The sequence below is a fragment of the Pyrgilauda ruficollis genome, unplaced genomic scaffold (assembly GCF_017590135.1).
Source record: "Pyrgilauda ruficollis isolate IOZ18807 unplaced genomic scaffold, ASM1759013v1 scaffold23, whole genome shotgun sequence".
NCBI lineage: Eukaryota > Metazoa > Chordata > Aves > Passeriformes > Passeridae > Pyrgilauda > Pyrgilauda ruficollis.
This window is the reverse complement of record NW_024522539.1, coordinates 1,990,957-2,006,671: the sequence shown is the minus strand read 5'-3', so window position 1 is coordinate 2,006,671 and position 15,715 is coordinate 1,990,957. Positions and strand designations below refer to the sequence as shown.

At 40.4% G+C, this 15,715-nt stretch overlaps 1 protein-coding gene across 3 annotated transcripts in view; it reads left to right on the top strand.

Moving 5' to 3' along the window:
- The first annotated feature begins 300 nt into the window (after positions 1-300).
- Positions 301-15,715, top strand: part of CLPX (caseinolytic mitochondrial matrix peptidase chaperone subunit X) — a 19,407-nt gene continuing 3,992 nt past the window's right edge. For 2 of the 3 annotated variants that reach the window (XM_041468840.1, XM_041468842.1), the window contains exons 1-10: positions 301-457; positions 4,023-4,183; positions 5,514-5,631; positions 9,975-10,129; positions 10,946-11,105; positions 12,277-12,318; positions 12,796-12,972; positions 14,113-14,277; positions 14,570-14,658; positions 15,187-15,351. In XM_041468840.1, coding sequence (XP_041324774.1) covers positions 388-457; positions 4,023-4,183; positions 5,514-5,631; positions 9,975-10,129; positions 10,946-11,105; positions 12,277-12,318; positions 12,796-12,972; positions 14,113-14,277; positions 14,570-14,658; positions 15,187-15,351 — 1,302 coding nt within the window. In that variant the 5' untranslated portion in view covers positions 301-387. The remainder of the gene's footprint in view (positions 458-4,022; positions 4,184-5,513; positions 5,632-9,974; positions 10,130-10,945; positions 11,106-12,276; positions 12,319-12,795; positions 12,973-14,112; positions 14,278-14,569; positions 14,659-15,186; positions 15,352-15,715) is intronic. The other variant, XM_041468841.1, reaches the window with a different exon arrangement.

The window sequence follows — 15,715 nt, the reverse complement described above, 5'->3', positions numbered from 1 at the left end:
TAAAAAACCTCATTTCTGTGATCTAAGGGAAATATTCCTCTCACATCGTATTTAGAAAGATAAATTAAAGAGCGGAATCACAGGGAACAAACACACCTGGACGGTGCGCACAGGACCGAGCAAGTCGGGGAGCAGACTACATTTCCCGCGATGCCACGCGGCGCCCGCGCACCCATTCACTGCTGGGACTACACTTCCCATGACTCTCCGCGTGGCGAGTGCGCTCACACGGGGCGCGCTGCGGCGCGATGCCCGCTGGGATCTGCAGTCCCGCGGCGACGCGCCGTGCCGTCACGGGGGCGTTACCGGGGCGGGCGGGGCCGGACCGTCGCCAGCGAGGCCTTGTCGGCGGCGGGGGGAGCCGGCCGGGCCCGCGGCCGCTGCACCATGTCCGCCTGCCACAGCTGCGCCGCCGCCGCCCGCCTCTTCGGCTCCACGCTGCCCTCCGCCCGCAGAGGTAACCGCGCTCCGGCCTTCCCTCGCCGGGCCCGGCGGGGTCGGGCCCTTCGCGCCGCGGCCCTGAGGGGAGCCCCGGCCCCGCCGCTGCCCTTATCGCGCTGTGACAGCGGCGGGACGCGGCGGCCTTTCCCTTTTTTCCCTCCTTTTAACCGTTTGCTGGGGTCACCCGCTTGGTGCGGCTGGGGTAAGGGCAGCTGTGGAGCTGGGGGAGAGTTTGCCCTCGCTGAGGGGAGATGGAATGCGAGAATCGAGTTTATTTCAACTGAAGCGATGCTCGGCAGCTGCCGGCCGGCGTGTGTTACTCTGCAGCGCGAGTAAATGTGTTTAATTGGATTAAAAACGGCTTAATTGCCCTAACTAATTAAAACCCTACCTTTATGGTAGTCTGAACTTGAAATATTTCTCCTAAAGATGGGCTTAGCAAAATTAATTATTACCAACTTGGTAGAAGGACGAGACTGTGCCAGCTGCTCCCTGGAAATCGAGGGCTGTGGGAGGTTGTTACTTTTTTGCTGTTTTTCCTTGTTTACCCTTTTCATGGTGTTCTCGGGGGTGCTGAGAGCAGATAAACCCTGTGCTGCTTTGGGTGAAAGGTAGAGCACTCCCAAATTGTGCTGAAAAAATCTCTCTGTTGCCACATTTGCAACAATATTTTCAATTCCTGTACCCTGAGCAATAGCCTGATGAGTCAGAGATCATGACTGCCCTTAAGAGGTGAGTTAACTCTTTGTAGGTGCCTTTCATTTCTCTCTCAGATATCAGCTGAAAGGTTCTAACCTGTGCTTTCAAACCCAGCCTGTCTGACCTTATGCAACCCCTATGGAACAACCGACTTTAAAGCAAGTACTCTTTGGAATTCATTGCAGAATTATCTTTTTTTTTTAAATTGGTGGGGTTTTTGGTCAGATCTAAGATTCAAAAATATTGTGTAAAAGAGCAAATGAGAATAAAATGCAGATAGAGCAATACACTTGTTTATCCATCAGCTTTCAATGAAAGCTACATTTAAAAATAAATGTGTCTCACTTTTGTGTGTCTTTTCTATTAAATTGTGTCATCTGCCAGGTGCTTTGTTTGCTGTTGCTGGTTGCTGCAAAGTTGAGAGTTCAGAGTGCACAGATCAATGTGATCAATCGAGTGTTATGTGGGACAGTTCCAGTTTGTCACTGTGTCCCTGTCACTTTCCTGAGCAGTAGATGCCTCCAAGATCCCCCAGGCTTGCCCCAAAAGTCAGTATTTATTCTGTCAAGTATCAATTAAAGGTTAATAAGGTGTTAAGGAGCTTCCCATCGTTTCTTAACTCACAAATCCCAGCACCCTGGATCGTTTCCATGGCTGCCAGCAACGTTAGGGACACGTCCTTTGAAGTCAGTGCTCCAAAAAAACCCATCACCTGAGCCTCCCTGCCAGGTGTGTGTGAGCACATCCTGCCAGATGTTACATGTTGGAACATTTATCAGAGGCTGGATCCCTCAGTGGCAGCTGCAAGGCATTGGGCTGGAATGTTGATTTCCCCTGGAAATCTCCCTCTGGGCTTATTGACTCAAGGAAGTCGTAGTGATAACTTTCTTATTGCTTCATTGTGTAATTATACAACGATATTTTGTCCAAAAACACCACTCAGACCTCACAATAAGCACGTGAGGCTTTTTGTGCTCAGCCACAAGCTGACGTAGCATTAATATGGTGTTTTTCCCCTGGTTTAGTCTTCACAGCTCAGTACTCAGTGCTGTGTAAGGTTTCATAGTTCATCCCGTGCAGTGCTCAGTGCATTCTGAATTGAAATGTCTCACAAGAGCACTCTGAATTGAAATGAGGAATGAAATGTTTCAGCTTCTGTGTTAGTGCTTCAGGCCACATCCCCCCGTGTTACCTGTGTGACTCCAGGTTTTGTTCAAGCGAGGCGAGGTGGTCATTGTTGGATTTTCAGGGGTATTTTCTCATTCCTAAACCAAGTCTCAGTGAAGGAACCATCTCAGAGGAATGAGCCTCCAAGCCGGGGAGCTGCTGAGAGCAGCTATTGCATTGTAAACACTCCCCACAGCTTGTTCCTCACTGACAAGTGCACTTGGCACACGGGGCTGTCAGAGTTCCCTGCACATTCACTTAAAAGACACAACTGCTTCTGAGAGCCAGCCAGTGTTTTCAAGTTTTCTGTGATGTTTTTGTAGCTTACCCTGTGTAATCTAAAATGTGTTGCAGTGGCACTCAGCAGAGGAATTTAAGATGGGGAGGCTCATTGATTGTTATTCCTCCCTCGCGTTTACAGACAGAAGCAATGCTGTTAAGAGATCATTAAAAGATTAATTTTTACTGATGTTAAAAATAGTACAAGTCATCTTCAGTAAGCAGCATGTAAGTTAATAAACCAGCTTCAAATCTCATTTGACTCTGTCATCTTTGTTGTGGCTTTGCAGAGCCTGTGAGAGTTTTCCTGGTAAATTTAGGTTCCTCTTCTTTATTTTTCTCCCTTCTTATTATAGTAACAAGGTGAATTTTCAGAGTATCCTCTTTCAGCTCCCATCTCTTGGTTGCTGTCGTTTCCTCTTTCAGAGCAAACGAGCTGTGCTTCTCTTGCCATTCTTTCCTTTTCTTATTTTTTGAAGAGTTTCTGGATTTTCCATGGGATTCTCTCATCCCCATAACAATAAACCTGTGTGTTGTCAGCAAGTCTGTAATTGCCCTTGTTGCTGTATAGCTCTGCTGTCAGTAGGGCACAGAGTCCTTACCAAAACCAGCGAGCCAAGTGAGAAATTTGCCACTTTAAATGCGAGAGATGAGATACAGATCCCAGGCTGTTGTTGATGTTGAAATCACAAGCACAACATATGTTGGCTCACGTCATACCCTGCCATGAAATGCAATCCTGCCCGTGTTGCAAGAGGAGGAAAAGGCTGTTTAGTTTCACAGGGAGGGTTTTTTCCATGTTGGCAAGAAGGAATTTCAGCAAAGTGAAGGTTACGCTGAGTTTGCCGGTGCCGGCCGGTCGGTGAGTGCCAAATAGGACACAGCTTCTCAGGTTCCCTCTGCACAGCTCTTGGTGCCAAGAGGTGCCTCAAATTCCTGGAAACTAATTTTTAGTGGAGTTCCCAAGTGAAAGCCAGATCCAGCCGTGCAGTTATTGAGTCTGAAATACCCGATTTGTGCATAATAGAGACTCTTCAAAGGTTTCTTTCTTTATTATTTCACAATAAAAGCTGTAAGTTGATTGTGTTTATCATTCTGAGGATCAGTTTCATAACTGGGATGTTCCCTATTTCATGCCATAACAGGACTCTCAGTTGTCTGAAGTTAGAGGATCTGAAATTATTTTGGAGTCTTTTTTGGGCAACCAAGGTAGCTTTCAACAAGGTGAACATTAAGGTGGTAAAGATCATTTATTTTGGATAATGAAAACCTGTTCAGAGCTGAATTCTGTTGCCAAAACCTTTAAGTTCCACTTAAAGTAAATCAGTTCTGAGATTTGGTGGCCATGGAATTAAAACAGGAGAATTTTAATATTTAACTTTCTTTTTTTTTCTTTTTTTTTCTTTTTTTTTCTTTTTTTTTCTTTTTTTTTTTAGGTATTACTTGTGGTCGAACACGCATCCCCGTTTTAGGAAAACTTGGGACTTTTGAAACTTGTTCTCTAAAACGAATTCCTCTTAGAAACTTTTCAGAAACACCAGCATATTTTGCTTCAAAGGATGGTGCAAGCAAGGATGGTTCTGGAGATGGAAGCAAGGTAATTTCCACAAACTGGGGGTTTCAGTAATTTATGTAAAATGTCCCTTACATTTTTAAAATTTTTTAACTTAAAATTAATCTTGACATTTTGGCCAACTCCTGACATTTCTAATCCCTCATATTGCTGCAACTGGCAGTGAAGAAAAAATAAATTGTATTGTGAATTTGTTAGGAGATAAACCTTGTCAACATTCCCACAATGCTTTTCCCAGTTTTATAGGTCTTTTTGCTCAGTGTAAACTTGAAAAATTTACTTGATGTCATAAATCAAGAACAGGATTTCAGGAAAGAGTAGTAATCAGAGCTATTGCTCCCAAGCAGACTTTTTTAAAGTAAATTTTAAATGTTTCTGGGTTAAGAACTGGTTTGTCTTAAGTAAGACAAGTCAGTGAGGACATGAGCTCACCTCTTGTTAGTCAGTAGTAGTCTATTTTTATCCTAGTCATTCTCTGTAATTATAGTTAATAAACAGCTTCTTCAGATAAATGATTACCTTGGAATAAAACTGCTCTTTAGTCAGCAAATAACATTTTGAGAGTTCACAGGCAATAACTTTGCCTTAGTATGGTGTGTTGTGAACCTGAGGAACTGTCCTGGTGACACAGGTCTGTTCTGAAGGTGCAATTAAACTTTTTAAAAAATAAATAAAAAGATAAATTAATAATTTTTTTTTTTCTTGAAAAGGGTTGTAAGGAGAAATCAGTAGGCAAGACAGGTTTAAAAAATGAAGAACTGCCTTAGAAATGGGAAGAGAGATTTTTGCTGTTTCCTAAAATATAATAACTTGTATTAATCAGAGTATGAAGGCATAGATACAGATATAAGTAAAAAATGCAGTATTTCCAAGCACTTTGAAATGCATGTTTTAGCATAGATTGCTGCACCTGCCAAGGAAGTGAGAGGAGCTGTGGCTTCAGAAACCCTTAGACTCCACGCAGTTGACATAAAAAATACTCTCTCAATATGATTTGTTTTCTTGTCTGGCATTAAAACATCAAAATACATTATTAAAAGAGAGCTTGCTACTGTTCTAGTGCCAGACAAGCAGCTCTAAGGCAGGTGTGGGATACCTCTTCCATGGGCATGCCCAAGACTGGCAGACCTGGGAAATGCAGATGTATTTGTAAATAATTTGCAAACGTAAAACACTTCCAAGTGTTTATGTCACATTCTTCTGTGTATCCAAAGCTTTTAAAAAATCCTGACAATAGCTACTTTGTCATTCAGCTGTTGCAAAATTCAAATTATTTGATTCCATAAGCACACTGCTAAATACCTGCTGTACCAGCTCCATTGTTTGGGGCTAATTGTCTGGAAATCTCTTTTAGAAATCTGTTGGTGAGGGTGGTGGTAAAAAGTCAAGCTCTGGAAGCTCTGGGAAAGGAGGGAACCAACTGCGCTGCCCAAAGTGTGGGGACTTGTGCACACACGTGGAGACCTTTGTGTGTAAGTTTTCCTTAAAACTTCCTTGTTTTAAATAGGCACAGATGTGACTTTGTGATTTTACATAGTCCTGATAGCTAAGTGGCAGCCTACCTAATTACATGGTGTCAGAAATTTTGTTATGCTCAGTTTGGCCTTGTTGGTTGGTGTAACCAACATTTTTTGTCTCTGTGGGTACATTTGTGTAATTCTCATGATGTGTGGGGATGTGGTAGTGGAATTCACATTGCATCTGTGAAATGCATTTTTAAAATAGTTCATGGCATTTTATACTTAATACCATTTGAACTACAGGTACTTTCACATCTCTATTATATAAGTATATACCTAATATATGTGCATTTGTAATGACTGTCCTTTCTTTCCTAAATAATATAACTTTAATCCTGCATGTACTATAACTAAAGTGCTTATCCAGCAGAGGAATTAGTGTGTGACAGATGGCTTACTGGAACAGTCTTCCATGGCAAAGTCAGAGCTATAATACATTCCAAACAACAGGCTGGAAAGTCCAGCTAGAAAATCCAAAATGCTTGTTCTCCAGCAGCAATTGCTCCTTTTTTTTTTTTTTCTTTTGAAGTATAATCCAAATTAATGCCTTTTATTCTTTAGGTTCTATCAGTCTTGAAGATATTTCATACTTTATTTCAGCACTAATGAGACCAGATTAGAAAACAAGAACTTTTGTCAGAAGGCAAATACCCACTGTTAGTTGGTGAGGTCAAGGAGCAAGTACCAAGTCATAATCAGACTTGTGCACTAAGAGGCTTAAGACAAGGTCAGCATAAACGTGTTCAGCAATTGTTCATATAACAGCTGGCAAAAATAATGAGTGGATGTGCTGTTATTTGCTGCTACTCGTATGAAATAGTATTTAAAATGATCAAATGTCACAATGAATCACAAGACAGTTCTATGGCAATAACAGTATATTTCTTTAGAGAAAGGATCAGTCCTCAGTAATTTTTCTCCCCAGGAATAAGGTTGTTTTTCCAGTTTGTTTGAAACTATAGGCAACAAGGTATTCTGCAAAACCTGGCACGAATTCATGGAACTGGAAATCTGATCCTGTCTGGTGCTCAGTGTGGTTTCTCCCTGGACTGGGTGTGGTTGGAAACTAGAAGGATTTTTAATCTCATTTACCTTCTTGTGATTCATGAGCAGGCAGAGATGTTTTTGAAACTCTCTCACTTCACTGGTGTGTTTCCCTTGGTGCTGCAGTTTGTGCTTTTGTCTGGAAATACCATTCAAGCATTGTCCCAGAACAATCCCTGGAAAGCAGAGATGTGATTTAGTGCTTTCTCAGTGTTGTTGGGAACACTTAAGCGTGCCTGGAAACTTCCTTGGGAACAGGATTTATTCATACCAACACTATGGGAGAGCATGTATTGATAGATACAATTTAAAATTCCCAAGTAGTGAACCCACCTGAGTTGCAGCATCAGAATAACACAGGTTTTGTAAACAGCTTGGGACTGGAAACCCACTTTTTTCCAAGGTTCCTGGGAGTCCTGGTGAAGTTTTTTCTGGACTTGTGTTATTCTGGTTTACTCTGTTAATTTGAGCAAACTGCTTCCCAACCACACTCTATAAAGCAGCTGGAAAACAGAAGTGCTAAATATCTTAAAATTGATTTGAAAAAAGAAAACAAAAACTAAGAAAAATAAATCTGTCCAATTCTGCCCAAAATGAATAGGTTGCAAGTTGTATTAAGCCTACTGTAACTTTATTTTTTTTGTTGTTGTTAGTCAGGAAAAATGATGAATTTGCACAGTTCTGGTTAGAATTGCCAACCTGCAAAGCCTTAAAAGCCAAAGGAAAACGTGCTATTAGCATTTGTTTCAGTTTAAATATTTTATTTTCTGTCATTTTGAGAGAAGCAGGGAAGCAAAATACTGAATAAAAGCCATGTTCATTAGAAAATTAATTGCCATTGAGTGGCATTGTGACAGGCTGGTTCTCCAGTGGGGTTTGTTTTTGATGGAGCTTCTCTTTGTATCTGCAAATCTTGCAGAAAGATTTGCTTGGCAATGGTTTTCCAGTAATTAACAATGAAGGGAAAACACGAGGCAAACAAAAAGTTATTTTGCTTTGCCCTCCTTTTTCAGCAGCTCCTGTTTTGTTTTGGGTTGTGAAAGTCTGTGAGGACAGTTTGTGATCAGTGAAATAAGACTTGATCCTCAGATGTGGAGTGAAATCCAATAGCTGAAAGCTGATTGACATAAGAAGCCTTATCTGGATGCAGTTTTACTGTCTCCACCTGATGCCAGCAGGTTACTCCACCCTCCAAAGCAGCACTTCCCTGCTATTGTACACACTCAGAAGCTTCCCTGCTTTCTTTTTCCTGGTTTGGGGTTTATTTTTTACCTTACAGCAATTTGATAGCAGCCCATTATCTCAACCCTACAGCTCTTTTTAATTTTAATCCTCTGATTATTTCTGTTTCCTGTATGTTTTGTAAAAACCTGCCATTTCTTTTTGGCAAGGTCAGCTCACACAGACTTCAGAAATGCCTTTGCTAATGCAGCCTCTGTGGCAATGTTGTCTGATGCAAAACAACATTTAACTTGCATTTTGGCACACTGGAAATATTTGCAGGCACCTTAATGACAGGGAGGTAATTTGACATGGATGTTCTATGTTGTGCTTTTATGTGTTTGCTAAAAGAACATAAGAAAACCTGACAGTATTTAGGATTAGCAAAGTTGCCTGCAACTCAATTTTGTTCTCTTTTTTTTTTTTTCTTTTTTTTTTTTTTTTTTGTGAAGATGCCCCATAGTACTCTTACAGTCCACTCCTTATTTTCTGGGGTTTTTAAATCATTCATGTGGCTCTATAAAGGCACCAACCATTCCCATGGCTATTCTATCCTAAATAAGCCTTGCATAAGGAAGGAGAGCAGCCTCATGGCACTGTAGTCATCACAAATATCACAGGTGTTTTGAGTGAGCCCTGGGAGAAAGGTTGAGTTGTTTTTTTCCCCTACAATATCCTTGCTAAGTAATAGTTACATAAGAGGAATGGGTTTGTGCAAGTGGATTTCCATCACATTCCCATGAGGCAGATAACAGTAATTTGGAAGGTTGCCAGGAGAACTTCCAGGCTGTAACACAGAATTTCTTTGAAGTAAAGTTAATAAAGCTGTGTTGGTCACAGTATTAGTTGCTATATTCTTAAAGTAATCTGTTGTTCTTGCTTGTCCAGGTGTAAGGTGGGACTATTGGTAAGAAAAACCCCACCCACTCCTCTTCTGCTGGTGCCAGTCCTATGGGAGACAACAAGTTATAAATAAGCAGCTTGTTTATTGCTAGAGGGTGTTGTTACAGTCAGCTGCTGCTACAGTGTTCAAGCCATTTTCTAAAAACTTTTTATGATTTCAGAAGTTCTGACATTGAAGTTTTCATGGCATTGTTTTTCTGCAGTTACTTAACTTGTAATTAAATTCATTTACTAGTATATTTCTTTTAAATGTATCCTATTGCTCATGATTTGCATTTAGTAGCATAATAATATGGCTAGAAAGGGTCTATTCTGAATTACTTTTATTATTCTTTTCTACTGTCTGTTTTTATTATTTCAACTTTGCTTTGCCAGAGGAAAAGAAGAGCAATGCAGGTTCTCATTTTCAGGCTTATGAAACCAACCTCTGCAGATTTCTTGAGACATAGTTCACAAAGCCAGCAGCAGGAGGGTTTAGCTTTTGGAATTTGAAAGAAATTTGTCCTAGTCTTGACAGTAAAAATAAATAAGCAGAAGATCTTGCAAAACATCCAAGTCCTTGATGGTTTGTTGCATACCACAGCTGCCTGTTGTTGGGGTGAGCCCTTTGGGTGCCCCCCCTGTGCTCCGTGTCCCAGGCTTGGGTGACTCAGGCCTGATCCACAGTGCTCCAAAGCCAGAGGGATGCAGAGAGCAGCAGCTGCCAGAGCCCTCCTGTAATGCTGTCTTTGATATTCTAGACTGCTTCCCTGCACTTTAGTCTGTGCCTAACCACAATATTTTATTTTGTTGTCAGTTTGAGAGTTAGGAACATTTCCTGCACAGCTAAAGCCTTCATTAATTTTGTCTCTCTCAGGAGTGTGATGCTACTGGATGAGTATCAAAAGGAGTTTAGTGTTTAATCCATTGTCTGGTTGCTGCCCAGCATTCTGATTTTTTTGGGCAAAATGTGTTCCCTCTGTGTCAAATTTCATAGGCCAATAGTAGCTTTTAAATGTTCTAAGGTGAGTGAGGGAGAAGTGTTGTGTAAACACAGAGAGGCTGTGCTGTCTTACAGGTGCTTGTCCTGTGTGATGAGCTTGGACAGAAGCAATTCCTCTTACTGTTTTGTTTGACTTTTTCTGCAGCTTCCACCCGTTTTGTGAAGTGTGAAAAGTGTCACCACTTTTTTGTTGTCCTGTCAGAGGCAGACACAAAAAAGAGCATCATTAAAGAGCCTGAGTCAGCAGCAGAAGCTGTGAAATTGGCATTCCAGCAGAAGCCACCACCTCCACCGAAAAAGGTATGTTCTGAATTCCACCAGAGTTCCCTCCTGTTGCAGCATGGAGAAATGCTTCCTTTAATCTGCATCAGGTGTGCAGTGGGCTGCTGGGACAGAGCAACAACCAATAAAGATGATTAGCTCAAGATTAAACCTTTGTGAGCTGTGTGACCCAGCAGAGCACTGATAAAGGGAACAAGTAGATCCAATAAAGGTATTGGAGCTGTTTTTCTCTGTCTTGTGGTTTCATTTTCTACTTTGACCTTGAGGCTGACCTCAGCCCTCACCAACCTAGTAACTTTTCTTTCTCACTATGGCCTTGCATTCTGTATTTTTATTTTGGCAGCTTCTTTCTGTAGCTGCAGAGCCTTTTATTTGGTGTGGATTTGGGTGAGAGCTGTAGCTGATTAACTTGTGGCCATGGTCCTTCTGAAGTCACTTGGTTTCCCTCTGGAGATTAGTGAGGAAGCCTTTTATGTTTCTCAGTTCTTGGTGGACTGTAATGGTTTCTGAACCTGCATGCAGCTCCTTGATAGGCCTCTTTTAAGAAAATAAGTGTTCTTAAAATTTCTGTTCCTCTTAAAAATCTGGGTGAAAATAGCAGTGGGCTTATGTATTAGTAGGGCAGAACTGACAGACACAATACGAGTCTGTGTAAGCATCACAGTTTTTAAGTAAACTTATCAACAGGAATATGTTTTGCATTTTAGATGTTAGTTTCTGTTTCTCAGGTCTGTAAGAGTTCAGACCAAAGTCTGTCTTTGGCACAATATACTATTTTTCCTTTTTTGCTGCAAGACAGTTTAGAAGTGTTACTGAGATGGAGCTGTTTTTCAGATTTACAACTACCTCGACAAATACGTTGTTGGTCAGTGTTTTGCCAAGAAGGTGCTTTCAGTTGCTGTGTATAATCATTACAAGAGAATCTACAATAATATCCCATCTAACATGAGACAGCAAGCAGAAGTTGAGAAACAGACTTCTTTAACACCAAGAGGTTTGTATGATATTTGGTATTTTTCTACCATAAATTACCATTTCAGGGCTCTTGAGAAATCTGAGAAAGATTTTACCCTGACTCTAGATGTTCTGTAATTGAAATGATCTATAAGAATTGAATGATCTATAAGAATTTCTACTAAATATAATTTTCACTGTGAACTTCTGTGATTTATTTAAATGGTAAGCAGAAGGTTTATGGTGCTTACCATATTAAATGCTTAGCCCTTTTTGCTGATACATATTATGGGGTATCCTCCTTTAACTTTCTAAAGTGAGTCTCCTGATTTTTTCTTTCTAATCTCATTTACTACTTAAAGGTAAATCTGCTGCTGAATCTGCAAGCAGCAATGCAGATCAGGAAGGTGATATTTGCATAGGTAAATTGATGAGTACTTGGATTTCTAACGTGCCTTGCTCCTGCTGGCAGCATCTGCTGGTCACCACAGTATTGTTCCATGTCCAGCAGGTGTAGATGGAGTTACTCTTGGCAGTACTTTTGCTGCTGAGTAAGTGTGTAGCTATGTTGATCTAATTTATTTTTAGAAGTAGGATTAAGTTACCATCTCTGACTCAAAGTGTACCTTGGGTGGTTTTTTTGAAAGGTGCTTTGTTCTGTCTTGCAAAAGTTACCATATAAATCTCCTTTTTTTTGAATTAACATAAGTATTTTAAATGAGGAGGGAACATTGTTAGCACTGTTCTGGTAATGGTAAGAGAGCAGTTGTGTACCTGGCACCAGGAATTTCCTGACCCTCCACAGGGAGATAACATGGTCCATACCCACAGAGACTGATGTGAATGTTTACATATTTCAGAGTTCTGTCTTGTAACAAGGAACATTGTTACACTCAGGGAGAGTTTAAGGAAGCCTCTTCAAACCAAAATTGTTATTCCATTTTTTTCCCTTCTATAATTGGTTTTAAAGTGAAAATCTAATTAGAGGTAATAGATTGTTGTTTTTAGAAGTAGATAGCTTGCTGGCATTTCAAAAACATGCAATTTGGGTTTTGGGTTAATTTTGACAGCAATAAAAATAGCTCTTCTGGGGATTTCTTGTCAGAAATACATTCATAGACAGTGATGTATTCAGAAGAGGGCAAGAGGTGGAGAACTTATAAGCTTTTATAGCCTTATTTTTTTATGACTGTTTTCATCCTCTCTCTTAGAATTAGAAATCAGAAGACGGGAGGATGAGTACAGATTTACAAGTAAGTGAACCCTCTCCTCATGTCCTCCTCTGCAATACCTACTTTATGACATGGAGAAGAGTCTTTAGTGACTGCTAGTTTGAAATGTTGGGTGAAGTCCAGTGCTTGTACTTTTTGTCATGGAAATCCACAGCTTGGGTTTATTTCTTCTTGTATGTTAAAAAAAATATATAAGAAATTAGAGTAAAAATGAGTAAATTTGTAAGGAGTGAAAATTTCTCTTGCTTTTTAATGTAGAGGAATGCTTTTAGGTAATCCACTGTGCCATTGGAAATTATTTTCCTATATGCCTCTGCAAAAGTGTGGTTGGAGCTGCTGTTTGTGTAATAATTGTACTGTATTTCTGTTGCTTTCCTCTCTGTAAGCTTCTGTACAGAGAGAGTTCTGGGTTTGCAGAAGAAGCTTGCTGTTATTGTGTGTCTAAAGTAGTGACAGACCTCGTTGGTGCTCAAACAGTGCTGTTATTGTTCTCTTCAGAACTCCTGCAGATTGCTGGAATCAGTCCACATGGTAATGCTTTGGGAGCATCAATGCAGCAGCAGATGAACCAGCAGATACCTCAGGAAAAACGGGGAGGAGAAGTACTAGATTCAGCCAATGATGACATTAAACTTGAAAAAAGTAATATTTTGCTGCTTGGACCAACTGGATCAGGTATACAGCTGCGTGTTTCTATAGGTGTCCTATTTTTCATGGAATTTGTTGTTAATGGGTGATTTTCCTCTTCTGTGATTATTCAGATTTGGTTTATAAGAAAACTAAACTGGATTGGATTCCAGTGCTTTCATGCCATGTTAACACACTGAGCTAGTGGCCTTAAAAAGGAATGAGCTGTAGTTATATGGTTTTCTTTTTCTCTTTTTTTTTTTTAATGCCTTTATTTACTGACTGAATAAGATATGCCACTTTGACCAAAAAGTGGCAGTTACAGTTTCACTGCTTTAGCTGGCAAGCTGAGATGTTGCAGTTAATGCTGTTTCACCTCTGGGACAGATTAGTTGCAGGGAGTTGGAAAGAGAGATTACTTTGTATGTTCATAGGACTTGGGAGTATTTGTGCTGAAGTGATGGCATTTTGCAGACTTTTTGGGAGAACATTCACTAAACAATATTTTAATTCTGTTTCTTCCCAACTTCAAAGCAGGAACAATTGGACTTTGCACTGCACCCTGAGTGTCTGCAAAGGACTACTGATTTATTTAATCTTTAAACTCTGCAAGTACATGTATTATGGTTTTTATATTGTGTGACATTTTGTGATACTGTATGCATTTCAAGCTGCCTTAAATGTGTATTATTAAACTAAAACCAGAAATACAACCTGCCAATGTAAAAACCACTGCTTATGAAAGCTATCTCCCTGGGAAAATACTCTTATATTAAGATGTTGGTATGATTCAGAATGTTTAATAAGAGTAATGATGATCCTGTGGTAAATCCTTGAATGGTTTGGGTTGGAGGGTACCTTAAAGCTCCCCTTGTTCCACCCTTGCCGTGGGCAGGGACACCTTCCACTATCCAAAGTTGCTCTAAGCCCCATCCAGCCTGGCCTTGGACACTTCCAGGGATGGGGCAGCCACAGCTTCTCTGGGCACCCTGTGCCAGGGCCTCCCCACCCTCACAGACAAGGATTTCTTCCCAATATCTCATTTAAACCCACCCTCTTTCAGTTAAAGCCATTCCCCCTTGTCCTGTCACTACACACCCTTGTTAGAAATCCCTGTCCAAATGCTTGGATTTGTGTGCTCTAAGAGAAATGTGTGTCAGTTCTACCATGCAGCTTTTATTTTACCAGGTAAAACCTTGCTGGCTCAGACTCTGGCTAAATGCCTAGATGTTCCTTTTGCCATCTGTGATTGCACCACCTTGACTCAAGCTGGCTATGTTGGAGAAGACATTGAATCTGTCATCGCTAAACTCCTGCAAGATGCCAACTACAACATAGAAAAAGCACAGCAAGGTAAACTTCTCACGTGTGTTACAGAGACTGTTCATTTTGTTGAAGTGCTCTAAGCTTTTGAGACTAACAGTATTCCTGAAATTACTGTCCTGCTGCATGTACCCAAAGTTTAAACCAGATAGAATGAACCTGAAAAGAGCTCAACATGTATTTTTTTTGGTTTTGTTCACAATTGGCCAAAATGACACATTTTTGCAGTTGGGAAGTAGAACAGAAATCTTATTATTCTCTGTAAATACTTGCTTCTCTTTAAAAGTAGGGTCTCCTTTAAACCCATTTTCTGTAACTGCAGGAATTGTTTTCCTGGATGAAGTAGATAAGATTGGCAGTGTTCCTGGTATCCATCAGTTACGGGACGTTGGGGGAGAAGGTGTTCAACAGGTAAATATTTCCATGGAGTAATTTTACTTCCTGAGTGAGCAGGACATAGGATCCTGTCATGTCAAACAGCATGGGAATGTATGGAGTCATGGTTCTTCAGTTCCTTCATTATTCACCTTCAAAACACACATCTTTCCTCTTGACTTTGTTAAAAAACGTAATCTCAAAACCAATTTGAGACATCCTGATGGAAACATTTTAGTTCAAAAATGTCTTTGCAGCATTCAGACAACCAGTTCATAATGTAGGCAAGGACAGGTAACAATTCCCATTTAAACAAAACTCTTAAAGCAGCTCATCATTATATGCATAATGTGCATGGGACCCACATTAAAGGAACATTTTTGTCCTTGCTTGGGATTGTCTAATAGGGAAAACTGACTTTTTTGGACACTTACTGTTACTATAAAGGCAAAAGGGAGCAAAAAATAGGAGTGTATTTGTTAAAGTGAACATATCATGGTGTGCCCCTTTATATGATGCTACAGAATGGAAATTTTTATTGCTTGTTTCTTCTTTCCTTCTTAGGGCTTGTTAAAATTACTTGAAGGCACAATAGTAAATGTTCCAGAAAAGAATTCTCGGAAACTACGTGGAGAAACGGTGCAGGTTGACACAACAAACATTCTGTTTGTAGCTTCTGGTGCTTTTAATGGTCTTGACAGAATTATCAGCAGGAGGAAAAATGAAAAAGTGAGTGCATCAGGCTGTATCCAGGCTGAAAAATCATCATCTTGATCACTGTTTGCGATACTGACTTCTACAGGTCTTGCTGTATTTGTAAACACACTTAATTTCTTTATTTCAGCAAGTGGTGCTAAAAACCATCATCATCTTAAAATACCTGGTCCTGCAGTTCACTGTTTTGTAGATTAATGTCTGGGGACAGGGTTCTGGCTGCAGCATTCTGACAAAATGTGCTCCCTGTCTAACACTAAAGGAGTGAAATTCAATTATTGTTCACGCTAATTTGTGTAGCTTCCCATGTAAGCAAACTTGCCTGAATTTGCTTCACTTATGAAGTGTCACTGGTACTTGTAAAATGACCAGAACATGT